At 42.2% G+C, this 27,696-nt stretch overlaps 1 protein-coding gene across 5 annotated transcripts in view; it reads right to left on the reverse strand.

The window, feature by feature from the left end:
- Positions 1 to 25,100, reverse strand: part of ECPAS (Ecm29 proteasome adaptor and scaffold) — a 62,353-nt gene extending 37,253 nt beyond the window's left edge. For 2 of the 5 annotated variants that reach the window (XM_081893669.1, XM_081893670.1), the window contains exons 1-17: positions 24,286 to 24,431; positions 16,836 to 16,966; positions 16,279 to 16,395; positions 14,851 to 14,969; positions 13,728 to 13,877; positions 12,840 to 13,011; positions 11,643 to 11,782; positions 10,921 to 11,002; positions 10,030 to 10,149; positions 9,264 to 9,349; positions 8,085 to 8,163; positions 6,591 to 6,640; positions 4,869 to 4,935; positions 4,646 to 4,768; positions 3,277 to 3,380; positions 1,260 to 1,383; positions 546 to 626 (exon numbers count right to left, since the gene is read on the reverse strand). In XM_081893669.1, coding sequence (XP_081749795.1) covers positions 546 to 626; positions 1,260 to 1,383; positions 3,277 to 3,380; positions 4,646 to 4,768; positions 4,869 to 4,935; positions 6,591 to 6,640; positions 8,085 to 8,163; positions 9,264 to 9,349; positions 10,030 to 10,149; positions 10,921 to 11,002; positions 11,643 to 11,782; positions 12,840 to 13,011; positions 13,728 to 13,877; positions 14,851 to 14,969; positions 16,279 to 16,395; positions 16,836 to 16,966; positions 24,286 to 24,322 — 1,782 coding nt within the window. In that variant the 5' untranslated portion in view covers positions 24,323 to 24,431. Of the gene's footprint in view, positions 1 to 545; positions 627 to 1,259; positions 1,384 to 3,276; positions 3,381 to 4,645; positions 4,769 to 4,868; positions 4,936 to 6,590; positions 6,641 to 8,084; positions 8,164 to 9,263; positions 9,350 to 10,029; positions 10,150 to 10,920; positions 11,003 to 11,642; positions 11,783 to 12,839; positions 13,012 to 13,727; positions 13,878 to 14,850; positions 14,970 to 16,278; positions 16,396 to 16,835; positions 16,967 to 24,285; positions 24,432 to 24,956 lie in introns of those variants that run through there. The other 3 variants (XM_081893671.1, XM_081893672.1, XM_081893673.1) reach the window with 3 other exon arrangements.
- Positions 25,101 to 27,696: the final 2,596 nt, after the last annotated feature.

A 27,696-nucleotide genomic window follows, 5' to 3' on the forward strand; every position in this document is an offset into this window, starting at 1 on the left:
CTCAAATTCGGGCATTTCTTTCTTTCTTTCTTTCTTTTTTAAAGAAACAAATAAACAAAGTCAATATGTGCATTTCTGCAAGAACTGCAACTGTGAAAAACAACATTTTGTATAGTGCCTTGGTGCGAACGCCTGCAAAATTAGTTAAGCAGCCTGCAGCTCAAATGTTAGTCTAAGTATGATTCCAGAAGAGTGTTGTCCTCGTTGTTTCTATGGGAATGTGTTAAAATTACCTGAACCATTCAGCTGAATCAATAGGACTTTAATTTGTTTAGCTTAGACTGCATCATGCGCAGGGCAATGTTCATGTCAGAACTCTATACAACCACACAGCTTGTCTTCTGATGGATAAAGTTGGTGCCTCCCTCACCTGTTGGGCAACACAGCTTCACAAAAGGAATGCCATCTCCCACCTAACAATCCAATGTGAGAAGCCAGAGGACATGAACGCAAATCTTAAATTTCAGGCAGGTTTATGTGGGAGAAAGGTATATGGTTAGAGCTATCAGAACGGACACAAAATTTTGCGAAAATGATACACATACCTCTCCAAAAGCAGCTGGGTTGAAAGGCATGACTGTAGTCCCTGTCATATATTTAGCAGGTGTTTTCATTCTGTGAGAAGCCTAAAGCAAGGGGGGTGGGGAAACAAAATATCTAACAGATGTCCAGGCAGCTTGTGCTCAACAACTCAAAAACCATAAACTAATTCCTGTGCAATTAAAATGTATCGCCCAACAACATTTGAGCCTCGCAGGGAGGCAAAACAGAAGCACATACCTGACTAGTTTGTAACAAAATGGATTCTAGCCTAATCACATCAGAGAAGACACCCAATGAAGGACTTCCCCAGAAGACCTTAACAAATGAGGTGTGGCCAATAGGACTAATGCAAATTGCTCTTTTTATTATTAGTATTGGAACAGAGCTGGTATCCAAAAAGTAGCAGAGAAACACAATTATCACAAAGTACCTTGTCAAGGAAGCACTAAGAAAGAGAAACAGCTGTCTTTCATTGGTATTTCTCAAGGTTCTGCTTAATATTTACTGGGCTGATGTTTATTTATCACCCTCTCTTCAGAAAGGCTTGCCAGGTGTTCACCCATCGAGGCAGCTTATGGCACCAGACTTGTTAAGCTTAAGCATCAGTCTTCACACCATTCTCTCTTTTTTGTGTGTGGGCTGTGTAAGTTGCATTATTATGACTAGATTCTGTACAGTCTTTACTAGTCAACAGGAGTTAAGCTGAAATTCTGTACCTTCTCTTGAATATACTGGACCATTTCTGGGAAGGAAGGCATCTGTTTACCACCGCTCTCCTTTTCATTTTTGCCGGGAATCGTTCTCAGCGCGCGTTGTGCCTCTCCATGTACCTCTTCCCGTCTTTCAAAAATTAAGGGGGGAAAGCCAGTTTGTGCACACATACACACACACATAAAGAGAGCGATGCAGAGCCTTTTCAGTGATGGCCACAAATCTGAGAAATTTTCCCACCAAAGAAAGCAGGGACTGCCCTGTCAGTTCCCAACCTGTGGGTCCCCAGATGTTGTTGAACTATAACTCCCATCACCCCTAGCTAGCAAGGCCAGAGCTCAGGGATGATGGGAGTTGTAGTCCAACAACATCTGGGGACCCACAGGTTGAGAACGGCTGGGACCAATCAGTTTCAAATGCCCTTAAGCAGAGATGAATTTATCAAGATGACTGTTTCCTTTTAGACTAGCTTTTATTGCCAATGGTTTTTATACACTGTACTGTATTTGAAAAGGTTTGTTTACAAAGGTATGTTTAATGGTTTTTTATATTTATAATCAGTTTCACTCTGCATTCTGTTATTGGAATTAGAGCATGTCTTAATACAACAGGGCAAATGCAAGACCAATTCTATAAAACCGTACCAACTGCAAATCTTTGGTTTAACCCCCCCATACCATCAAGCCACAATGTGCAGCTACAATAAAGCTGTCATTGGCTGCCATCCTCCCTTCTTGCCTTTGCCTGCAGGATGAAATGACAAACATTTTTACAGACTGACCAGCCTCTTATGCCTATGTCAGGGAACTGCCATCAGCTCAGTGGCGAGAGGTGGAAAGGCAGCTGGATTACAGAGAGCCCCTAAAGATCGTGGGAAGCAGCGCTTCCTCAGCGGAGGAGGGAGGTCCTGGCTCTAGTGGGGAAGAGCTGCAGGGCTCGCAGGATGCAAGAAAGAGCCAGGACACTGTGCCTGAGCAAAGCGGGGGTGAGGCAGGTCCCCCTTTACCCAAGCCTTCCCTGCACAGTAGGTTTTTGCGCAGAGGGGAGGCGTTGGGTGGGGGTCAAGAAACTACTCTGCTGGGGAAAGTTTAAGGACTGCCCACTCTCAGATTCTGCTAGTGACTGAGGAAGACATGGAGTTTAGGCGTTCTGCACTGTAAATGCTTTGCATCAATAATAAAGCCTTTGAAAAGACCAGTGAGGGATCTGTGTGCTCGAGCAACCACCCGACAGGCATAACAGCCTACATCCCAATTCACAAACATTTTTACAGACTGACCAGCCTCTTATGCCTACATCCCAATACTGAACCGTGTCCTAGCAAAAGACAGAGAAGATGGAAAATAATAGGGAAGGAGAAGAAGAAAATGCAGTCTGGAGAAGAGACAGGTAGAATCCCCTTTAAGCAGAAATGCTCTTGGTAAAAGTTCTAGGACCAAATGGTAGGCTGGTAATGGCACCGTATCTTTAAAGGAGGAGTGTATCAGTCCTAAGAGACCGCTGCACGGATTACAGCAGCCGCTATCAGAATGTCAGCCAGTGAAGAGATCTGGAAACATGTAGAATTTTTGTGCCACTACAGTAGCCTTTTTACCTTGAAGGGGGCTCCCCATTCTGTTTTAACTAAATCTTTGAAAGTAACAGACTTTCTTTTTTTAAAAAAAGAAAGAAAGTAAGAACAATAAGAGACTAGTAGTTGAGGGTAAGTAGGAATAAGATTATAGAAAAATGCTGAAATGCAGGAACTAGAAAACTGACAGAAGAAGAGATAAAGCAATTTCTCTGTTCCAAGGTGAGACAGGGAAGGAAGTTGGTTGAAGACACATCAGCTGGCCAATCTATACAAACCTTTGTCATGTGATCATGCCCCGTCCTAGAAGGGTGAGGAAAATTAACCCATTGTTTTCTGGATGCCTGCTGCATGCCAGCCACAGAAGACAATTACGCCCTTTAAGTGTACCACTTATTATAACAGTAAATCTCTCCTTATAGATCTGACCTGCTGTGTAACATTAAACTTACGGGTCTCCTGCAGCTAAAAGAAGTAAGTATCTTGAAGGAATGTGATCTGAAGGGAACACCGTGCTGGCAAACTTTACAGCCACCTGACGTACTTGGACTTGAGGCTGAAAAGACGAAATCATAGAATTTGAAGAGATCCCAAGGGTCATCAAGTCCAACCGACTTCAATGCAGGAATCTCAACACAAGGTTCTCCCCCATCTAATTTGAAACCATACTTCACCCTGCTTAGCTTTGCAAATGTGCTAGCAGTTTTATTGCTGCACCTCTAGGAAGACTACACAAATCACATCCAAGTTGTTTAAAAATGCAGGTTCTTATATGAAATAAACATGAAGCAGAAAGGCAGCTACTAGGGGGGTGGAAAACAGTGGAGCAGAGGCACTCCAGATATTAAAAAATGCTACAAGCTGCCATTTCTTCAGCACTTTTCCCCTTTTTGCCCAGTAAAATGTTTATAGAGGCCAGAAAGCAAAATATCACCTAAAGTGTTGGTATTAAAAAGTGTAACACAGTACATCAGGTGTCTAGCATAAAGACAGATACCATATGGTCTTGCAATAATGTTCAACCTTTTGGATCGTATGCAGATGTTAATATTTTCTATCCAATTACAGTATTTGCAATACATGAACTCTCTTGTAGAACTACAACCAAACTGAATTTTCTCATAGTAAAGGTAAAGGGACCCCTGACCATTAGGTCCAGTCGTGGCCGACTCTGGGGTTGCAGTGCTCATCTCGCTTTACTGGCCGAGGGAGCCGGCGTACAGCTTCTGGGTCATGTGGCCAGCATGACTAAGCCGCTTCTGGCAAACCAGAGCAGCGCACGGAAACGCCGTTTACCTTCCCGCCGGAACGGTACCTATTTATCTACTTGCACTTTGACGTGCTTTTGAAGTGCTAGGTTGGCAGGAGCAGGGACAGAGCAACAGGAGCTCACCCCGTCGCGGGGATTCGAACCACCGACCTTCTGATCGGCAAGTCCTAGGCTCTGTGGATTAACCCACAGCGCCACCCGTGTCCCAATGAATTTTCTCATAGTCGTATCTAAATAATTCAGCTTGTACAAAAAGGTTCTATGGGTTTTTAAAAAATAAATTCTAAATTTCTACTGTAATTGCTTATCGTTGTGTTCAATTTTGAAGCGACAGTGAATTAGTACTTTAAGGTCCTGCTAAAAGTAAAGGTAAACAGAATCATTAACAGGCAAACTTTGTGACTACTCTCTGCAGTTTTCACCTGCTTCAGAACTGGATTTGAATAATCTATCACAACAGGAACATTGGATATTTCTAAACACACTACTTTCAAGTCTTGAGGTTCAGTCACATTGCATCATATTATATCTCTACCCATTTGTTGACATACCTTAATTAGGTTTGATGCCACAAGGGCCTCCATAAGAGTACGAGGGGCTCCTTCTAGATTTGTGTAGGCCCCAACCATCATGGACAAAGCCTCTTGAATAGCAAGCCTGGTGTCGGGATCTTCCTGAAATGAGATACATCCTTTAGTACCCAGCCTTACAAGCAAGGAGCATTTTCTAGACAACCTATATCCGTGCATGCATGTTATTAAAGGAATTACTAACCTTAGAAAGAGCCTCAAAAAACTGTTGGACTAGTGCCAGGTCCTTGGTGAACAGCTGAGGTATTCGGCTGAAAGACAACGTCAGCATTTTAAAAGATCAGTTTTTGAGACTGAAGAGAAATATATAACCTTGCAGTTAACATCTCTATAAAACAGCGATATGTTGCCTGGTATTTGTGTACTGCTTTAGAGGGTTCAAACCACTCCACGTGCAATTATTCATAGAAATTCTTTTTTATTATTATTCCAAAACCGAAAAAGAATTACAAACATCAAATTCAAAAGCCATATTCGTTTTGCAACATAAGCCTATTACATAGTTGACTAGGTTAAAATATACCTAATTGCTATAGACTTCCCTTTGCTATATATAAAAGCAACACAATTAGAAATATATTAGAATTTTTTATAAATTCCCCTATACCCCCCACTCCCCTTCACCCATGTGTGATCTCATTTTTTAAAACTTCTTCCATCTTGTTGTGTTGTTGTAGTTTAATAATTATTCAATTGAGTCTTTTATTATTTCCTTGTTTACCCCTGCACATTTTACACATTATCTATTGATATTCCAGTTCCAGAACCATACTTTTTCATGTATTCCTTCACTCCATCCCACTCTTTAATTATTCTCTGATTTGAATGGCCTCTAATGATTGCCATCAATTTTGCCATTTCCACAAACTCACAGAGCTTGCTTTGCCATTCTAATAATGATGGTATCGCAGAAATTCTTACGAACAATCTGTAAGGTAGCCCAGTATTGCTGCCCTGTATAGCAAAAATCGGAGCCTGACAAGGTGCATCTTATGCACAGGTACTGAAAAAGCAAGTCCCACTGTGTTCAGTATAACTTATTCCCTAGTAATTGTGTTTGCAATTGCACCCTAGGGCACTTACTGGCATAATGCATGTCAGAGGTAAGATTTCAACCAAAAATGCCTTGGTTCATACCCAAGTGTCTTAGCCACTAGGCAACACTAGCTGTTAAGCAAGGCAGGTAATTACTTTTATCAGCAATCAGAAGCTAGATCTAAATTGCCTGCCTCTACTGGTAAAAGTTTATTTTATCTAATAACCACCAGAGATCATTTTTAAAAATCAAGAAGTTATAGAAATAGGAATTATTATTTTTAATTCAAAAAACATTTATTCAAAAGTTACAATACATTTTCAACCAATATATTCCCTCCACAGACACCTCTGTGGTAACGGTGGCATTAAAATATCCTGTTCTTCTTCAGAAAAAGAGGAAAGGGGAGACCAGAGCGTGTCAAAGGTATCTTTTTTGGAGACGTTTTTGATCAGTCACCGTTGGCATCTCTTCAGATCGTACAAATCTTTCCCCTTTTTAGAGGTAAATTTTGATAGGGCTTTTGAAGGGTAATTTCTATACACAGAACTTATGAAGCATGCTATCACAAGCTTTGCTCCACGACGACCTACCCAACATAGTTTTAAGCTATGTCAAGAACAGATAGATTTTCAACAATGCCCTTTTTAAAGAAAGTGGATTAGCCCAAGCATTCAATAACCACCCTCCACACCAATTTAACTGAACAGCTGCGGTGCAGTTAGAAGATCATTATCTATTCCACATTCTACACACCATTATGAGTTGCCATGTGATGTGGTAAATTAACTTGCTTGCCCGCTGTCAGAGCAACAAATCGCTTTGCAAAAATCAACCAACATCTTACATGTTTCAGTGCATTTCTGTTACCTGGAAAGTTTTCCAACAGCTGAATAGGCCATTGACAACAATTTGGGGTCCTTGAATTATATAAAAAAAAGCCAGTCAGCATAAAAGTGAAAGAAACAATACACAATCAGGTTTTCATTGCCCTTTATCCCCAACTATTACACTTGCATTTTACATCATCCTTCCCACTTTTTCTCTAACAAGTAAAGTTTCAGAAACACAAAAGTTCCAATAATACAATAATCATCTACAGCAAGCCATTTCTGAGTAAAGGAACAGATGGGACTGTGTTCTTCACGCAGAGATGAAAAATCACAACATATGGCAGTGAAACTACTTCTAGTTCCTTTAATTTTATTTGTCAAGAAGGAAAAAGGAGCCTTGGCAAGTGGAAAATTGCAGATACAATAAGGCACCATGACAAGAGCTTGAAACAGCACGTAGGTTTGGGCAGTGCAATGCAGGAATCACTTGTATAATTAGGATAGAAGAAACACTATTCAAATGATCCAAGGCAGCCCTATTTAGGGAAGTTTTTAATGTTTGATATTTTATCGCTTTTTTATGATGATGATGATGATGATGATGATGATGATGATGTTGGGAGCCACCCAGAGTGGGGAAACCCAGCCAGATGTGCAGGCTATAAATACATTATTATTATTATTATTATTATTACTACTACTACTACTACTACTAACATGTGGATCTCTGGTAATCTCAGAGATGGGAGCACCATACCCATGAAACAGGGCAGGTAGTTTATCCTATTATTCCCTAACCATGCATGAGAAGATTGGCAGAGTACTTGAACACCCCTAGGCATGCAACACAGGCTACAGATGGGTGGCTTAGAGATTCTGCATCTGCTCTGCCCAGCTGTCAAAACCTCCTGGACAGGAAATGACTTCCAAGTACCCCTTGGGTTTGATGGTGTTACACACATGTGTGCTGCTGCAAGGGAGGCCACCAGAGCTGAAAACACCCTGTGGAATTGTGGCTGCAGGTATTAAACACGGGCTATTTACATTAGTGTAAAGCATGTTTATTTTTTTTAGTGAAATTTGAGTGAGCCAAACCATACCCAGGAATGCAGACAGAGACACCCTTGTCGGTCATTTGTAAAATCCAGGACAGAACCCCAAACCTACTTTCACTAGGAAACCCAGGTGGTGGCAGCCAAAAGAAATGGAGCCAAAATGGAAAAAAGCAAAAATCAATAGCCCAATGAGGATAGAGTATGCTCCATAGCCATAGAAAGATGAATGCGCAAAAAACAGAAAGGGGGAAGGGGACCAAATGGCCTGTTTTGAGAGAATGCATGGCTGGAACCCTAAAGAGGAACATTCTTATTAAGGAGAACACACTGAATTGTTGCACTGCAGGCTCCCCCTCGTTCTCTTTATTAGCTCTAGCAACAGCAAATATGAAGTAACTCCCCAGATACGAAAAAGACGGGCATGTTGACGGATTCCGCGACTGAAGTCCCTCTTTAGAAATAGCCTTTGAACTCACCTCTTTATACTCATTAATCAGTTTTGTCAATCCATTCAGGAGCATCGGGCCCAGTGGCTTTATCTTACCATCCGGGCAACTGAAATGCAACACATGGAAGAATAAAGGTTTTGATGTATTTTTAAATAAGACATTCTCATAACCATCCTTGATATAGAACAGGGATGACCAACTTCCAAGAGACTGTGATCTACTCACACAATTAAAAACTGGCAGTGACCTACCCCTTCTTTTGGGGTTCAGGTCAAAGTTGTTGAGGTTTTTTTAGGAATACTGTAAGTAAGGGGAAATGTGTGTGCGTCTTATGTGTGAGCGAATGCAGGCTGCGCAGTTATCGCTGAAGCCAGAACAGCAAGAGGGATCACTACTTTCGCTGCGCAGCGATCCTTCTTGCTGTTCTGACTTCGCTTCGCTGGAGAGGCGCTGCGCAGAGAGGGAGAGAATTTTTTTTTCTTGTTCTCCTCCTCTAAAACTAGGTGCATCTTATGGTCGGGTGCGACTTATAGAGTGAATAATACGGTAGCTTTCCATTTGGGGAAGGGGGTTTCAGGTCAAAGTTGTTGAGCTTCTAGAGGGCGGGGCAAGGGGGCTGGACGGGGAAGCCAGCGATTGAAAGCGATCTACCAAAACCTCCCAGGGATTGACACATAGATCGCGATCAACCTGTTGGACATCCCTGATATAGAACAAGATCTTGTGTCACGCCCTCCCAAATGAAAGCTTGACTAGCCCCAGTCACTGCTCACTTTTCGGTAGCCAGTGAAAAGCTAACTCTCCAAGGAAGCATTTAAGTGATAACACTGTACTAATGTGACAGTTTTTAGGTATCCTTCTGCCAATTTCATGTGTTTTTGTTATTTTAATATTCTACATTGCTTTGCTGTGTTTTGGTTTTCAGGTTGTATCCAACTAAACTTTACTCTCCACCTTAACATAGTTTTAATCCAACTAATATACTCTCTTTTATTTTTCTTATTTGTCAGGACTAAAAGTGCAGCGTTTGAAATAAAATAGAATATTAAAATAATAGTAATAAATCTCTCCTGGTGGCATAGTGCCGTATTGTTGCTCAAGAGGACAAAACCCTCAGAAACATAAATCTTCAGGCTTATCTCTATATTCCATTTCCCATTAATATGTTTCTGCATATGGCGGCATGACCAATATTAAAGTACTTACATTACACAAATATGATGCACAAATTGAAGAGACAGGGTTCTCAGTTTTGCATTGGTATTTGCACCAAAAAGTCCATCGTAGACCACCTAACAGAACAAAATAGCTCATTAGAAACAGTCGATATTATTTCTGAACCTATCTGTCCTATTTATGAAAGGAGGCATAATTAGGAACTGAATGTTTATGGAGCGACATTAAAAAAATCCTCTCAAAGTTTTCTGTGTCTCACTGAAGATCATATTCTATCAAATTATTTTTTATTTTTTAAAAAAAAAATCAGTAGTAGTTCATGAAAAACAGTATCTAAGATAAATTGCTCTTAAGAAAGGTATCCTGTATGCTACGCTTCACTGTACCCAGTCTTGTTTAGCATAGAAGTGCTCTCAGATCCAGTACCCAAAAAGCTTTATTGTACAGCATTAGTCCAAGTATCACACTCCTTGAGCTAGTGTGGTATAGTTCTTTGAGGGCTGGACTAGGACCTGGGAGATGAGGGTTCAAATCCCCACTCAGCCTCAAAGGGCGGCAACCTTAGGCCACTCAATGTCTCCCAGCCTAACCTCTCTCACATGGTTGTTGTGTATGTGAAATGGGGAGGGGAAGAATCATGCATGCTGTCTTGGAGGAAAGGTGGAATATAAATGTATTAATAAATAAAATAAAAACAAAACAAAATGATCCGGTAATCGCCATCGCCCATGATGTAAAGCCAGAGTGTTCAGGCCTGGATTCAAAGAGGCTGAGAATTATGAGGTGAAGACATTACCTGAATATTTGCAGGAAACGTTTCTGCAGCTTGCCTGGAGCGCAAAAGATGAGGGACTATCTTTAATTTTACCCGTGTGCTGACTGGATCACGTTTCAATTCTGGTTTCAGAACAGCTCCCTGTTATGAACAAATATGGGGTTAAGGGTGACTTCAGGAAAGGCATAAATATACTGATCAGCAAGGCAATCCTAAGTATGTTTACTCAAAAGTAATTCCCACTGTAGGACTTCATTTGTAGTAAGCATGCTTAGCAAGGCAGCAAAATGCTTCCATGAATTTCTATTCACAATAGTTTTAAGCAATTGTAAATCTCCATACTAGAGGCTGGTGTGAAAAATTCCACTCATTTACTTATTAATCTTGTGAACACACCAGCAGCCATGACTTAGGCCCAGAGAAGGGCACAAGAAGTATGTGAAAGTAACAGCTCTTCCCCAGAATCACTCTGAACTTGGCACTTCCACTATGGCCAACAGCTGCCGCTACTTATTAATTTGTCAAATTCTCTTTCAAAGCCATTTAAATTAATAGTGGCCCCAAATTCCATAAAATCAATTGTGCCTTGTGTGAAGACGTAATTTCTATTTCTTGTGTACTGTGTATCAAATCCTTTTAAACTGCAAAATGATCTCATGAGTTCTGACCTTTCCTTAATACTCATGGGGACGTGACAAATTCTTAACTTTCTTCTTGCGGCAACGGATGCGGCTTACATAGCACTTTATTTGCATCTGGTTCTTTGCACATATGCAAAACCGCCATTCAAAGACGTGACGTTCTTAATATGGAACAGCAATGTCTTTAATGGCTTGCTTTTTGTATCTAGATGGAAATGTGTAGTTCACAGGAATCAAAAAAGGAACGTGGAGCTAGGAAAGCAAGTCTTACCTCCTTGGTTTTTAGTGGTATGTCCCCAAGGTACACTTTATACATCCTGTTGATGATGGCTGGATTGTTCCAGTCAATCAAACTAAAGAATGTTAAAAAAAGGATAAATATTTGGTAAGGTCATAGGATTAATGATGATTACACAACATTTACTTTTCATTCCTCCTGCCTTCATTCCTTCCAGAAGCAGACTTAAATATCACACTTACTGAGTCTGAAATTGCTGTGAGCTCCCTTTCCTACGTCAAATGAGTTCTAAAGGAGCCTTGACAACTGGCTTAGTGGGGTAGGCAAAGCCATTTTTTATTTCTTTAGATACACCTTTGGCTTACAAGCTGACATGTAAATGTATAGCAACTCGCTCTTTTTTTAGTGATGTCTCAAATGCCTTGTTTTCAACACTACATTGGTTTTAATTTAATTATTATTGCTGTTCGCTGCCTTGAGCAACCTTAAGTGGAAATGATAGATACAAGTTTAACAAGTAACACTATATAGAAGAAACTCTCAATTTGTCCAGACTTATTTTCTTCAGAAAGTTTAAAACTACCCAGCTAAAAAAAGGGGGGGGTCCTACAATACAACAGCATCAAATACTTAGTAAATGCCATTTGTCAATGAATGCCATGGTAATAAGCACAATTTTGCAATCGGTGAAAGGAAGGATGCCTAATATTTAAGCTTTGGTTCCTATTTTTAAAAGAAAAATTCCAAGCCATTACCTTTGCTTGCTTTTGAGTTCAAGGTCTGCTGCAGTGGCTACACTATGCCTTGTGTCACTGGAGGCGATGACCAGGTGTATGATAGCTTCAAGTTCAGGCACCTGCTCAGCTTCGATGAACTTCACAATGCCCAGTTTACACTGCCCGGCAATGCAAAGAGAGGGAGAAAGGAGGGAAATCCGTTAGTCTAATCAGGAACATGATCTTCAAATTGCAATAACGAGGCCTGAGATTCTTTTATGTGTTTAATTGCAGGATGGTAGAGCCAGATAAGGGCGGATAGTCAGTTTATCATATGCTATGCTATGAGAGTGTTAATGGGGTAAACCATAAAATACCCCCAGTGAAAGTAAAGTACTATTATTAGCACTGGCAAGGTGGTTTAGGCTAGATTTGCAGCTACCAGATAAGCAGGAAGGCTTTCTGAACATTCTTTCTCATAATAAGGTTTAAAATAAAAAAGGTAAAGGACCCCTGGACAGTTAAGTCCAATCAAAGGCGACTATGTGGTTGCGGTGCTCATCTTGCTTTCAGGCCGAGGGAGCCGGTGTTTGTCCACTGACAGCTTTCTGGGTCATGTGGCCAGCATGACTAAATCACTTCTGGCACAACGGGACACTGACGGAAACCAGAGTGCACAGAAACACCGTTTACCTTCCTGCCACAGCTGTATCTATTTATCTACTTGCACTGGAATGCTTTCGAACTGCTAGGTTGGCAGAAGCTGGGTCAGAGCAGCGGGAGCTCATCCCATCACACGGATTCAAACCGCTGATCTTCTGATTGGCAAGCCCAAGAGGCTCGGTGGTTTAGACCACAGCACCACCCGCATGCATGCACTATTGTTTCTTTGTCCCTCTGATATTTTGGGTTGTACCAAACTAAGCCCAGTGAAATTAATGGGCTTGAGAGTTAGCTGTGTCCATCTATTTTAATATATTTGTGCTAGGTAGAGCTAACATTGGAGACAACCTTTTGTATTTTATATGGTCACCTTTGTAACTAGATCACAAGTGAGCCAGGCTTCAAATGGCTTCAAATTACCCCTGCCGTTAGATCTCACATGAGTGAATGCGAAGTCAGGTTCGGGGGAAGAGAATGCAATCAAATATCAGGCTCCCAAGTTTGCATGCATGCATTTGGCGATATTTGCACCAATTTCAGACACAGACTTGCACTGCGACGCATTTGCTTTACCTGTTCCAGCTGTTCCGGCGTCCATGGGCTGTCCCCGATTACCCGCTTGGCCGCGTAAAAGCTCATTCCTGGAGGAGGCTGAGGGATCCCAGAACCTCCGGAACCACTTGATGAAGAAGAGCCCTGTCCAGCTGGGACACTTTGGCGACTCTGGGATTCATTCAACACATATCTAGAGGAAGAAGGAAAACACGTGAGGACGTTTTTGGGGGAATTTGGATTCCCAGGTCAGGGCTGGTGAGCCAGTGAACGGGCACAGACTGTGCCAGTAACAAGTTGCTCAGATGGAAAAACTTCACCAGAGTAGGCAACTTCAGAAGACTCTTTGTGTCACCTGCAGCACAGCAGGGGACAGGCCAGCAGTCCCATCCTCCAGCAAACTCCAAGGAACTTATTCCATGTTCCTTTGGGAAGAAAGTATCACTTAAACACATCTTGAGAGCCTACTTTTTTGTCTAATGAATGAAAATGCAAACAAGAAAAGAGACTTCCATATACCAAGTGTTACCATAAAACCCTACTACAAAGTAATTAAACAGCTCAGAAACAAGCACAATGTATACAAAAAGGCAACAATTCTTCCAAAATATTAATATCATTGCTATAAATAAATAAACTTAAAAGTTATCAGGCATCGGTTTTATTTCAAAGTGAAGTTTTAGAGAGCATTCATTGTTGAGAACAGTAGTTAATCAACAAGAAACTGGAAAACTCTTGTTATGCAATAGTCTCTTCAACTACTATATAGTCTTTAACCATACACTGTGAAGGAAAGCATTTTAAATATGAGAGTTTTCAAACCCCAGCCCATTTTGTGATTTTGGCAATACTGGCCATACACTTGTATGAGAACAGAAACAGCAGAGGCTGAACTGCAACATTACTTACCCATAAGGCATAAGGAGGACATCTAGCATAAAATCCAAGAGCAGCTGCACAGTCTTTGGTTTCTCGGCAAGATTAAACGGAGAAGCTGCTTTCAGAGGTTCAACAGGGTATTTCATGTGAAAAAGGGTTGGTATTAGAAGGTGCATTAGGCTGAAAAACAATTATATTTACTGCCACTGTGAAACATGCCTTCATGATCTATTAGTTTTCACTTGATACCTATCACAACGAACACTGAGAGTGAAAGCAAATTCATGTCCATTCAAGCAAATGCTGAGAGTGTTCAGAGGCTATTTTAAAAACCACTCTTAGTTTAGTTTATGTGCATTTTCTAAATCTAGAATCAGGGGCTTCAAGCAATATAGTCCACATAAAAATTATGCTTCTCTTTCTAAGGAACAATTAATCCCAGTGGAACTGCATTTTCAAAACTCCACTGAAATTAACTCAATCCAATGGCCATTTGTAACTCAAAAGATCATAACCAAGATTATGATTAATCCATATAGGTAGAAATGTTGCTTAACAAATGGAGCAATATCAGTTCTAAAGTCCACATTTCCAGAAGTGCCTATTATGCAGAAGTTGAGTATGCCTCTTGAAAACAACAACCACAAAAATTTCCTGACTGAGAAAAAGGAGATAATTCTAGACTAAACTCTGTATTGAACTACAAAGTTGTGCTACTAGCATATTGACTAGTTCAATAGGTCTTTCCCCCCCTCCTCTCCTCAAGTTCTCCACAAAACAGTTCTGTGGGGGTTGGGCGAACAGCATATGGGGACAGGAGAGGGGAGACCTTTCCATTAGACAAGCAGAAATGACGGAATGATCTCCATAGTGCTATTCTGATTTCTACCCTTAGCCTTCCTCCTATTAGTTTTCTGCACACAAGAGATATTTCCACATTGGGAAACAACCAGACCGTGCAACACCCTCTCCTCCAATGTCTAATCTTGAAGTGGAAGAGCCCCCTAAATGTTGTACAGCAAGACTTTTCCTCAACATGTAATCGCAGTCTAAAATGCAGTCAGACCCAGTAAAGGACATCAAAGATTTTGGGGTGGGGAGAGAATTAAAATTAAGACAATACAAAAGGAGTTGTATGCTTAGAACATCATACCTGTCTTGTTGGGGTTGAGGTTTTCCTTCCATTGCAGTAAGGAGAGTGGGAGCAAGCTCACATTGCTTTTCCACAGGCAAACGAGGGTAACCCATCTTAACGTATATTATGGTGAAATTCTGCAAAAGTACAAGATAAATCTACATAGAACCACTTCAAAGCAACAGCGACATGCAATGTCTCCACAAAGGTTTAAGAAATCTGTGCAGAATAATCCTCTTATTGGCAAACGCCATCGCAATCCCCATACAGTTGTATCTTGGTTCTCAAACATAATCCGTTCCGGAATTCCGTTCAACTTCCGAAAATGTTCGAAAACCAAGGTGTGACTTCTAATTGGCTGCAGGAACTTCCTGCATTCAATCGGAAGCCACATCATGACGTTCGGGTTCCAAAGAACGTTCGAAAACCAGAACACTTACTTCCGGGTTTTTGGCATTCGGGAGCCAAAACGTACGAGTACCAAGGCAGGGCTGTATTTGGCAGTCAACCAGTCCAGTTCATCAGAAGTACTATAACCTGATTCACCTTGAGCAAGAGTGATGTGCTCTTAATGGGGCTGATTGCAGAAGCCCATTTCCTAACAGACGTAGGTTGCTAGGAGCACATTACAGCAACACTCCAGGCAAAATTCAAGGTTATAGCTTTGACTGCCAAAGTCCTTAATGGAAAGTGCTCATTAAAACCTAAGAGATTGCGTCCACCTCTGTGTCCTGCCACAATCAACTAGAAAAAGCCCTCCAAACCATCTTTGAGCTTTTACACAGACATTTGGGTGGCTGTGTGACCAACGTCAATCAACTACTGCACTGACTTGCCAAAGTTTCAGCCTCACCCTGAAATTTGTTTTTTTAAATCTGAGAATAATTTTGGCAATGGAATGGGGCAGGCAGTCAAAAGAAACAAATACAGGCAATCATCAGCACTCAAGATTCTGACAAAAAATCCAGGAAGTCTACGAATCTATTTATCTATCTTTAGTATTTAATGCCTAGAAGTTTAGGTTATCAAGCTCTTAACTACATGTTTGTATATCTTCTAAGTCAACCGGACAGGCTGTAGCTCAGGGATGGAGCACGTGCTCTGAATGCAGAACGCCCCAAATTAAATCCCTGGCATCTCTAGGTAGGGCTGGAAAACACTCCCAATTAAATCCCTGAGAGAACCACAGCTAGTCAGAGTAGACAAGACTGGGCAAGATCGACCAGTGGCTTCCTAACGAGGTTGGGTCTTATTTGAATGTTAAAGGTCATGCATGAGAATCTACTGATGTTACTAATTCAACGCATGTCTCCTCCATCCATTTTCAGTGACATAACTATTTGAGTTTTTGAAACGACAGAATAGTTAAGACAACTGGATGAAGTTTCTAACTATAATAAGCCCTCATATTTCACCAGCCAACAACTTTTGAAAGAAGTCACTTACTGTAACAAAGGACACTGCGGAAGGATCCTGGTACTGGACCAGCAAAGTCTCCACCGGCAGCTGGATTTTGGGGCGACTTTTGATACGCTTGTTCAGGTGAACAAGCAATTCCATAACCTGAAAGAGAGAAAATAATCATCTTGGATCTGACTGATTTGGGTTCCACAATTGACAAAGTCCAAGATATAATGAGATAATAATTTCTAGAATACCAAAGGAAAGTGAATGCAATACCCATATGGTATCTTTTTTAAAAGAATGAGTCCAATGAGTTATTCTTTTCGCCCGCATGCACTATTGAGTCAGAGAGACAATCTGAACCCAAACCCCAAAAAATGAACCAAACATTTATATTTTTTTTGACCCAGAACACATCCCTGAATAATATTCAGGCTGCCAGCCCAAAATAAAAGTTTGAGTTTAAAAACAAATCTGAGGTGACGATACACGAGCAGACTCCAAACAGAATAAATTGCATGCATCTAAAACTAACATATAGGAGGATTTTTAATCATTGTCTTTGTATGTGCTTCTGTGCCCAGGGAGTCTATACATACCTTCTTACGTACTCCTTCCTGTGTACTGGAAAGCTTCAGAAGAACAGGCGGTAGGAATTTGGATATAATATTCTGCAGCTGCTCATCCGTTTCTGCATGGCCAAGACGTAAAAAGACACGCTCAAGCTGATCTATGAAGAAGAAAGGGGGAAGACGAATTAAAAACTAGCAAAATCTATGACGAACAGCAAAACGGACACAACCCACCACTAAAATAAAATGGACCAACTGCATTATAGTACTGTTTAACCAAAGCTCTTTGGTTGTCAAGAATGGATTTATTTCATTATCCCAGTGCAAGAATGCCAGCAAAATATCTCATACAAACTGGGGGCCGATATCAGTAACCAGTGTTTCCACTGCACAGACAATTCTACAGCTCACAACTACCACATAAGAATATTTGTGTCAGCAACAAGGTCACCAATGGCCATTTTGATTTATTTGATTTATTTTGTAGCTAGCCAGATCTCAATAAATCAGTGTGGATTAATTATATATATGCACACACACAACCTCCACCTACACGCATATGGGTCTAGCCATAACTAACAGTAGATACCAAAAGCTCCAATGAAGAAAAGCATCTTTCACTGTTTCCAAAGTACAGGCTTTTGGAATGGCTCATTTACAGGTGGGTCGGGCATCTAGAACGCTAGCTTCCTGGAAAATATTGTTAAACTGCTTTTATATCATGTGCTAGCTTTCATTTTTTTGCCCAAATGATGGCCTATTCCAACAATTGCAATAAGAGTTTTAATGGATGTCAATGAACTAAAGCACTTGTTGATTAACAATTATAATCAGCTAGGCCATAAATTAAGAACACACTTCATTTTTTAAAGTACTGGTGTACTGATCATCCAACACAACAAGATTAAAAATAGGTAGCATTTTTATTAAAGTTTAAGTTATCTCTGAAGGCATTTATGATTTAATTGGTTAACAGGTGATTCATCAATTAATCACTGTCATACTTATTTCTTATCACATTCCTTATCAACATACTGCTTTGCAGTACACTATTGTTTCTCTGCGACACTGAAGTGAAAATTACTCTCATCTAAGTTTTTCAGCTCTACAAGACAAGAAGTGAAATATTATTATCTACACCCCTTGCTCTTCAAACGTTAAGCCATTCAAATAATATTTCCTATCTTCTTATAGGTTTTTTCCTATACTATTGCACACAGTAATATGTAGTCATAGATATATTCCTTACGTTAAGGCATCTCTACATTTTTCTGATCCTGTGTGCTATGTTACACTGAACACAATACTAGCACTTCCATCAACTTCTTTTCTTGCTAATCACAGATTGTCATAAAATGGCAAAACAATTAATACAAATCATACAACAAGAAGGGATGAGCTAAAACCCTGCTGTAATGAAGTGCTTCTGCTATGAATGAGCTGCTTGCTCAATGGCTCCAATGGCTCCAGCCTCAGGACACTGGTCTGCAGAAAAGCTTTGTACGTATCATATAGCTATTATGTCAGCAAATGTGATTTTAGGGGTCTGGAGAAACAAGACAAGGACCAGTCTGAAAGAAAGGGAATCCATATTCCATATCCCTTGAGCCGATTATATTCATGTAAAAATTTGGAAGAAATCCCAAATAAGAAATCCTACTTTATTAGAATGTAGCACCTGTTTCACAATTTCATTGTTCTGCAAGGGACAATGACAATAAAGATATCGTAAGCGTAGCTTTTGGCTCCTTGAACTTCTGTGACTTCCCCTCCTTCAATACTTTAAAATGAATGCCCTGTAGCAGGCTAGCCATACAATACTAGCACAGGTTCAGCTTTTCACAATGACACCGAAAATTGATACACACAGCACTTAAAAAAAACCAACCAGAGTGAAGTAAGTACCCTATTGATTTTCTAAAACTGTAACTTCCTCTTTTCAGATATGAACCCCAATTTCAAACTTCATCTTTTTTAATGGTAGCTTGTTCCATTTAGTAAACATGTGTGCAGATGTCTTGTTTGTATCACTTTCTCAAAGTCCAGGTAAGAAAGGGGTACCCCAACAGTGAAAGTAATGGCATATAAATGCCCCTTAGATAAGATTTTCATAGTACCACATCCAGATACTTTCACTACATCGTGTTGATACACTGACTACGGAATGGAGGCAGCCGTGTGTCAGGGGCTTGCCAAGACAGATGCATTTCAGGGTAAGTCTAGTCAGCACAGTATTATCTGTGGAATGTGGCCACAAAGAACAGGCCTTTTACACAACAGAATTTTCAACTACAGGGCTTGCAACAGTAATGTTCTGCAAGGTGGTTTGGGATAATGACTTGCATCCAATTTCAAAGTGAGGACATCAATTTGCAAGGGCACTGCAAACTTTAAACACTGTAATCTTAGTTGAGAATCCAGCTTTTAAAGGCAGCATAATTTAAAACGCTTCAAAGGAGTAAGGTGTACTGATTTCTCCCCAAAACCTTGTTAGAAGAGCACATTTGCCAGGAAGAAAGAGGTGAATTTAGTAATCCTTGTTTGTATTATTATCATCATCATCATCATCATTTCTACCCATCTTCTATGTTTAAAAACATAATAAAATAAAAACATGGTAAAATAAAAACTTATTTTACCATCAAAGGTGGAGGGAGGGGTGGAGGACGATGGGCATCAATAGCGAATGAACTTTCCTGATACAAATGGACCTCAAAGGTTGTTTTAGTACTACACAATATTTCTGTGCTCCTGGACCAATGTGAGAATCATAGAACCATAGAGTTGGAAGAGACCACAAGGGCCATCGAGTCCAACCCCCTGCCAAGCAGGAAACACCACCAGAGCACTCCTGACATATGGTTGTCAAGCCTCTGCTTAAAGACCTCCAAAGAAGGAGACTCCACCACACTCCTTGGCAGCAAATTCCACTGTCGAACAGCTCTTACTGTCAGGAAGTTCTTCCTAATGTTTAGGTGGAATCTTCTTTCTTGTAGTTTGGAACCATTGCTCCGTGTCCGCTTCTCTGGAGCAGCAGAAAACAACCTTTCTCCCTCCTCTATGTGACATCCTTTTATATATTTGAACATGGCTATCATATCACCCCTTAGCCTCCTCTTCTCCAGGCTAAACATGCCCAGCTCCCTTAGCCGTTCCTCATAAGGCATCGTTTCCAGGCCTTTGACCATTTTGGTTGCCCTCCTCTGGACACGTTCCAGTTTGTCAGTGTCCTTCTTGAACTGTGGTGCCCAGAACTGGACACAGTACTCCAGGTGAGGTCTGACCAGAGCAGAATACAGTGGCACTATTACTTCCCTTGATGCTATACTCCTATTGATGCAGCCCAGAATTGCATTGGCTTTTTTAGCTGCCGCATCACACTGTTGGCTCATGTCAAGTTTGTGGTCAACCAAGACTCCTAGATCCTTTTCACATGTACTGCTCTCAAGCCAGGTGTCACCCATCTTGTATTTGTGCCTCTCATTTTTTTGCCCAAGTGCAATACTTTACATTTCTTCCTGTTAAAATTCATCTTGTTTGTTTTGGCCCAGTTCTCTAATCTGTCAAGGTCGGTTTGAAGTGAGAAGCCCCAGGACACATGATTTGACCCCATGGGGTAGCTCCTTCCTACAACAGTGTTGTACAATTTTCCAGAAGCAGCTACACAGGCACAGGAAGGCACTGAAGGATGCTCTATTTACATATGCCTCTTCATGCTACCCAGGCAGCACAGGAACATGAGAACACAAGAAGAGCCTGCTGAATCAGACCAAAGGCCCATCTATTCCAAACTTCAGTTCTCACAATGGCCAACCTGTTACCAACTAGAAGGCCACAAGCAAGACCTGAGCACAACAGCACCCCCTCCTCACCTGCAGTTTCCAGCAACTAGTACTCAGGTAGTAAAATAAAGGTAAGTGGACCCATGGACGGTTAAGTCCAGTCAAAGGCGACTATGTGGTTGTGGCGCTCATCTTGCTTTCAGGTCAAGGGAGCTGGTGTTTGTCCATGGACAGCTTTCCAGGTCATGTGGCCAGCATGACTAAACCGCTTCTGGTGCAACGGACACCGTGACAAGTGCCAGAGCACACGGAAATGCCGTTTACCTTCCAGCTCCAGCGGTACCTATTTATCTACTTGCACTGGTGTGCTTTCAAACTGCTAGGTTGGCAGGAGTTGGGACAGAGCAACAGGAACTCACTCCATTGTGCAGATTCGAATCGGCTGACCTTCTGATCGGCAAGTCCAAGAGGCTCAGTGGTTTAGACCACAGCGCCACCCAGTATACTCAACTCAGGGCGTATACTGCCTCCAACCATGGAAGCAAAGTACACCCATTTGGCACTTGAGATGTGTGTTTTCAGGACCCACCCTATACTTGTGAATGCAATATGTTTTAACTGTTTTAAATTGCTATAAACTGCCTTAAGACCTGCTGGTGAAGGGCAGGAAATAAATGTAATCACAATAATAATAGTAACCACTGATAGCCTTAGGAAGAAATTGTGCTGCAAACCTTCCTGAACTGCAGACTTAACAGTGATAATTAAATTACAGGGCACACTAGGAAAGAGAACTATTGCTGGTATTTATTTATTTTATTATCATTTATAAACTGCTTAATATTTCAACAGCTTAACAGTCAGCACTATTTCATGAAGGAATTTTAAAAATTAATAAAAATCATGAGGTGGCGTGTCAAAAGATGTTGTGTCACCTTTCATCAGAGATGTCAAGAGTACTGACCAAATGGTGCCAGTGACGCACACTTTCCAAATCTCGCATGCGATAGGTGCACGCCACTCAAGTGCTGGCACGATTCCTCATTTCAAACTTAGCATCATCATGGACTTTCACAAAACAATTGCAACAATCGTGCAGCAGTTGTTGTTTCTGAAACCTCTGTCATGGGTTCAAAGGGACTACAAGTCTAAGCACACTCACCAGAATGTACGTAAATTTCTACAGAACTTAGTAGGTCTCACTTCCCAGTAAAGGTCTTCTGAATGCATTGCATGTGGCATTAAGCAATGCATCCCCTCTCAGACTAAGCCAAACCAAAACTAAGTGTGAACAAGCAAGCAGACAGGTATTCATAAATAAAACTGCTGCCACTTCACTCCAGTCCCAATCCTGCTACTGCTGCATTACCCAGAGATAAGACAAGGAGGTTTAGGTATGTGCGAACCCACATACATAGTTTGTCTCCCAGCAAACAAACCATGAGTACAGTACTGGTCAAGAACAAACCTTAGCTACAATTTGCAGCTTGTTTGAAGTGAGGCAAACCATAGGTCCAATTTCACTTATCACACGGAGCAAAATTATGGCTTAGCTTCTGGTTGGAGAAAGAGCCGGAGAGGAGCAAAATGGTTCGGATTTTTGTTCCGTGTACCCACAGTGTTTCTCTTTCACACTTAGCCATGGTTTGGCTTAATGTAACATGCTAAGTGGACCTGTTAAGTTAGGTGACAACCAGGCCACAGATGGAAACTGCATGTATGTGGGTTGCTTTACACGTTTGAAATGTACAAATAATTTTTGTTACACTGAGTCTCCAAAATCAAGTATCAGCTAAGACTGCTTTTAAAAATACATGCTGCAGGTAAATTAGGCAGAAGGCAGAGAAAGTTTACTTATGCTTTAAGTCAGCCGTTCCGGTGAGGAGCATAACAGAAATGGAATACTTCACGAGCTAAAACAAAAAAAATTCCTTCCAGTAGCACCTTAAAGACCAACTAAGTTAGTTCTTGGTATGAGCTTTCGTGTGCATGCACACTTCTTCAGATTCTTCGTATCTGAAGAAGTGTGCATGCACACGAAAGCTCATACCAAGAACTAACTTAGTTGGTCTTTAAGGTGCTACTGGAAGGAATTTTTTTTGTTTTGACTATGGCAGACCAACACGGCTACCTATCTGTTCACGAGCTAAGCATTTCTAAGTACTGTATCATTTCACCTCCCAACATTTTGGAACAAGTACAGAGACAAATCATGTCATTTCAAACCCAAGGAAACCAAAGGATTGGGGCACGGAGAAGGCTTACTCAAGACCAGACAGGATTACATATCCTGAAGGAGGAAACGGAGATCAGAAGGTTTTATTAAGGGAATGTTCCACCCAAGCACCACAGAAATCACAATTACAGCCCCAGCCTCTGCATCTTTGCTCAAAATAAATATTACATTGCACAACGTGACTTTCTACCAAGTCCCATCACTGTTCCTCTAGGATCTCTTCTGCAGGGACGAAGCAGGAACATGCGGAGATTGTGAAAGAACCATTTTCAATGAGACGAAAAAGAAAAATACATTTCCCAGCTTGCCTCAGTGCCATAAATTGCAGGCATTTCCTGTCACAAAGAATTACTTCCACGCCCCAGCAGAGCAAGGCTTGGGTCCCTTTAACATGGGGGGGGGGTGAAAAAGAGAGAGAGAGAGAGAGAGAGAGAGAGAGAGAGAGAGAGAGAGAGAGAGAGAGAGAGAGAGAAGCACTAAATTTGGAAGGCAATGGGGGGGGGGGAGTGAAGGAGACTTGCACCAGGCAAGACACGTTGGGAAATCAAAAGCTTCTCTCGCGCTGGCAACATGCTCTTCCCTTCCCCAACATCTCCACGTCTGAAAGGCGGGGGGGGGGGTAAAAGGAAGGTGACCCTTAACAGGATCTCCCCCACCCCACAAAAAACCATCCCAATTCTAGGTGGATCCAAGAGACTCCCTAGAGCCGGATGCTAACCCGGAAAAGCAAAGTCATTATTGCCGCCCGGCCTACACTTTTCAGTGTGATAGGACAGGCAGAATCAAATCAACTGGGGGTTATGGGGGGTGGGCGCTTTGGATTTACTGCCCCAGAAGAATATAAGGGGGGAGGGCGGCTTTGGATTCGTCAAATCCCCAACGGGAGCATATCTATGGCAAGCATGCCTCGTTTCCATCGAGAATAACGAAGCGCACGTACACACGATTCTTCAAAAGAAGGGCTTATATATATTAAAAAAGCAGGGTGGGAAGAAGAAGGGTGTCAGGGCACCGATATAGATAGATATATACAGTATATTGCGCGCCCCCTCCCCAACCCTCCTCCGCCCCGATGCGTTACTTTCAATTTCCTAATATGACTTTGCACAACAGAGGCCTAGGCGCCCGGCTTCCTCCTCCTCCTCCCTCCTTCCCTTCCTCTCCCCCATCCTTTCGGGGCAAAACCCCCTCCTCCTGCCCCTCTGCCGGCTCCACATTTGCCCCCCCCCCATGCGAAACAAGGATCTCCAAAGCGAGCGGGGTGCAGGACCCTCCTCCGGCGCCCACCCTATAAAGAAGGGCCCGGCCACTCCCCTGCTGCGAGGAGCCCCACAAAAAAAGAGGGAGCCCTAGAAGACTATGGGGAGGGGGAATTAAAACTTGTCAGCCCACCTCTCCCCCCACACCAAGAAAAATCCCCCTCCCCAAACTCCTCTCTGTGCCAGAGCCCCCCACTTACTCAGCTCGTCCTGGGCAGCGTTAGCGGCCGCAGCCATGTTGTCAGCTGGGGGGTGTGGGAAAAAAGAAGGGAGGAGAAGAAGGGAGGCTTAGCCGGTCGCCCTCGGGGCTCCGCACCCGTCGCCCCCTTTCCTTCTCCCCGACGTCACCCCGCTTCCCCCCCCCCCGTATGAGCTTCTCTTGCTGAGAGTTGAGCCCGCGGAGGGAAAGAGAAAGAGAGGCAGAGAAAAGGGCTGCTTTCTTCTTCTTCTCCTCCTCCTCCTCCCTCTCGTGTGACTCTCCCCTGAAACGCCAACCACCGTCGAGGCGACGGCGGGGCTCGATGCCCTGCGACTCTCCCCTCCGCGTGTGCATGTGCCTCGCACGCTTGCCTTGCACACCCTTCCCCACCCTCCTCGGGTTTTATATTTAGAAAAGGCTGAGCACATTGCTCAGCCCGCCAGCTTGCTCTCTTGTTTTATTTTATTTGCCGCCCCACATTTTCCTCCTCCAAGGCGCTCTCTTCCCTGACCCAGGGAAGCCCCAATTGCTCCACGCGGAGATGAACTCAAGGTTACGATAAGTCTTAGGTGAGGACACCCTGTTGTTGTTCCTCTCCCTGCGAAATCTCTTTTTTGGGGGGTGGGAACCCCCATGTGCATTCTCATCACAAGACGGCAAAGGAAAACTGACCTGCCTCCATGCTGACTTCCATGGCTTAGTGATGTTCTGTCTACTCTTGTCCTCGCTGACCCGCCGCCCCGTCTAAAATGAAGTGGTGGTGGTGGGAAAACAAAAACCAAAAGCACTTAACAAATAAAAAGGAATGGAGAGTTTCTCCCCCTATCTGCGGAAGGTGATTGTAGCAGTCGGGATTGTTTCTGCCTCGAAAGGTCTTTGAGCGACGTGGCTCATTGTTTTAGAAATTCCCAGATGTAGACTTAAGTAAACCTGTAAATCCTAGAGCCACTCCCTAAGTGTCCCTATTTTCCAGGGGCAGACCTGGATTTACAAAAGCCGTCCTGATTTGATGCCGGAATGTCCCACTTTTCCTTAGAGCATCCCTATTTTCATCAGAGAAATGTTGGAAGGTTATGTGACACTCAAGCAGAGGAGATAAGTAAACATACAGTACAAGCTTTAGAAGACATCTGAAGGCAGCCCTGTATTAGGGAAGTTCTTTAATGTTTAATGTTTTATTATAGTTTTTATATATGTTGGAAGCCTCCCAGAGTGGCTGGGGCAACCCAGTCAGATGGGTGGGATATAAATATTATTATTATATGGCTCTATTTTCATCGGAGAAATGTTGGAGGGCATGATGCTGTCAGGGTACTGAAAGATGGCATTTTTAACCAACGTTTTCAAGACACTTGAATGAAGGAAATGGGTTGTGAATGTGAAACCAGGGTGTGCGAATTATTCCACACTCCTAAAATGCCCATTATTATTATTGTTGTTGTTTGTGCGTGCGTGCGTGCATGCATAGGAAGGTCTTCCCTATTTCAAGAGACTCCTGGCTAGAGCACAGTGTAACTCCATGCGCTCTGCACGCTAAAACATACTGTGCAATGCATGCACGCACCTGTAGGGTCTCACTCAGTAGGGCCAGGCTACTCAACAGGAATACAGATTACGTTTCTCTCACACTGTTTCATGGTTTTTCTCCATAGGAATAAATGCAGAGGTGGTAAAAGTGGTGGTCCAAAACATGGTGCTGCAGTGGTACTTGGTCATGATTGTGCATATTGATTGGCAGGACCCTCTGTGGCCAGATTAGGTCATGGAGCTCTTCAGACCATGATGCTGCCCATGCCAATGTGCCTCTGTTGCTTCTCCCCATGCCTATATCCCCCCCTTCCATATCCCTGAGCTTCACACATGTTGCCTTCAGCTGACCCCCATCCCACCACCCAGGTACTCAATGTTGCCATGGCTTTCTGCTGTTGCTCTACACTCCCTTCATTCCCTTCTCATCCATCTGTGCCACCCTTGCACTGCTGAGAACCCCCCTGGCACCCACTGCTGTGCACAGTCTGCACATGTTACTACCACCGTTGGTGTTGAGCTTCCACCTGACCTGTACCATGTATTTAGTGGCCCTCCAGGTTGGGCTACTTTCCCAGCCCCATGCTTTTGCGGGGGATCACTCAAAATGCATTTTGGGGGAAGAGAGCTTTTGGGGGGAATTTGCCCCTAAAGGGTGATATTCCAAATCCAATTTGATACTCAAAATCCAAATAACTTTATTATACTAGCCATTGGTCATGACAAATCTGAATAAAAAATAAATACAAGCAAAAGTGGTGCTGCACCACAAAGAATACATACTCAAACATATACTTCCTGGTTCTGTTGGCAAAACCCTGGACATTTTACCAATTTTTCAAAATTCCCCCCGAACGCTAAATTTCTCCATTTGGATCCCAGACATGTCCAGGAAATTCTGGACATATGGCAACCCTAACTTGCCTCTGCCTATGAGCAATCCTATGTGCTCTCCTGGAGGTCTTCCTGCTCACTGCAGAGCCTGTCTCTTGCAATGGCAGTTTGTCTCTAGCTCTGACTAGGCTGTATTTTCCATCCCACTGGGTTTTTCTGTTCACACAGCAAGCATTTTTGGGAGTTGTGGTGCAGCAGAGTCTTGAAAAAAGTGTCTTCTCTTATTCATCCTCCAGCCTTTTTAACACTGACCTGTGCAGGTTAAACTACAGTTCCCAGCATTGTTATTGGGGGGTGTCTTTAAATATACAGTGTGTAACAAGTACAGTAATGGAGAAAGGGTGTGAAACTTTCTAAATGTATTTTTGTTTTTTTTATATTCTAAACCGCCCAGTGATCCTTGGATGAAGGGCGGTATAGAAATAGTAGTAGTAGTAGTAGTAGTTGTTTGGACCAGAGGCCATCAAGCAACCACGTCAGAATCCAGAGTGATAGGAAGAGCCGTTTTATTGCAAATTGACTTGAGAGTGACCTAAAATCACATGCATCACCTATTAAGAAATTAGAAACAGCTAAAATAAGGGAACCTAATGATTGTTTTATGGGAGCCTTTTTTGGACTATATAAAGAAATATTATAGTATGATGCATTGACCAGCAAGATTTGAACTATGAACAACAGAAGGAATTAGTGATTATTACATTATTGTCGTAAGAGAGCGGTGCTTTTTTCAGGGGGTACTCAAGGGTACACAGAACCTGCACCTCTTTTTTGTGTTAAAAAGTGTTACACTTACTGTAACTTTATGGTTACTGCACCTATTTTTCTATTTAAAAAGCACTGTAATAGAGAGAAGATAGGGTGCAGCAAGAGGGGGAGGGGGGAAACCCCTGAAAAATGGTGTGGGAAGTCGGCAAAACAAAATTCAATTATATATTGGGATGTATATGTGAAATGTGTGGAAATTTAATAAAATATAAAGGGCGGAGAA

Source organism: Podarcis melisellensis (assembly GCF_964234715.1).
Source record: "Podarcis melisellensis genome assembly, chromosome: 17".
NCBI lineage: Eukaryota > Metazoa > Chordata > Lepidosauria > Squamata > Lacertidae > Podarcis > Podarcis melisellensis.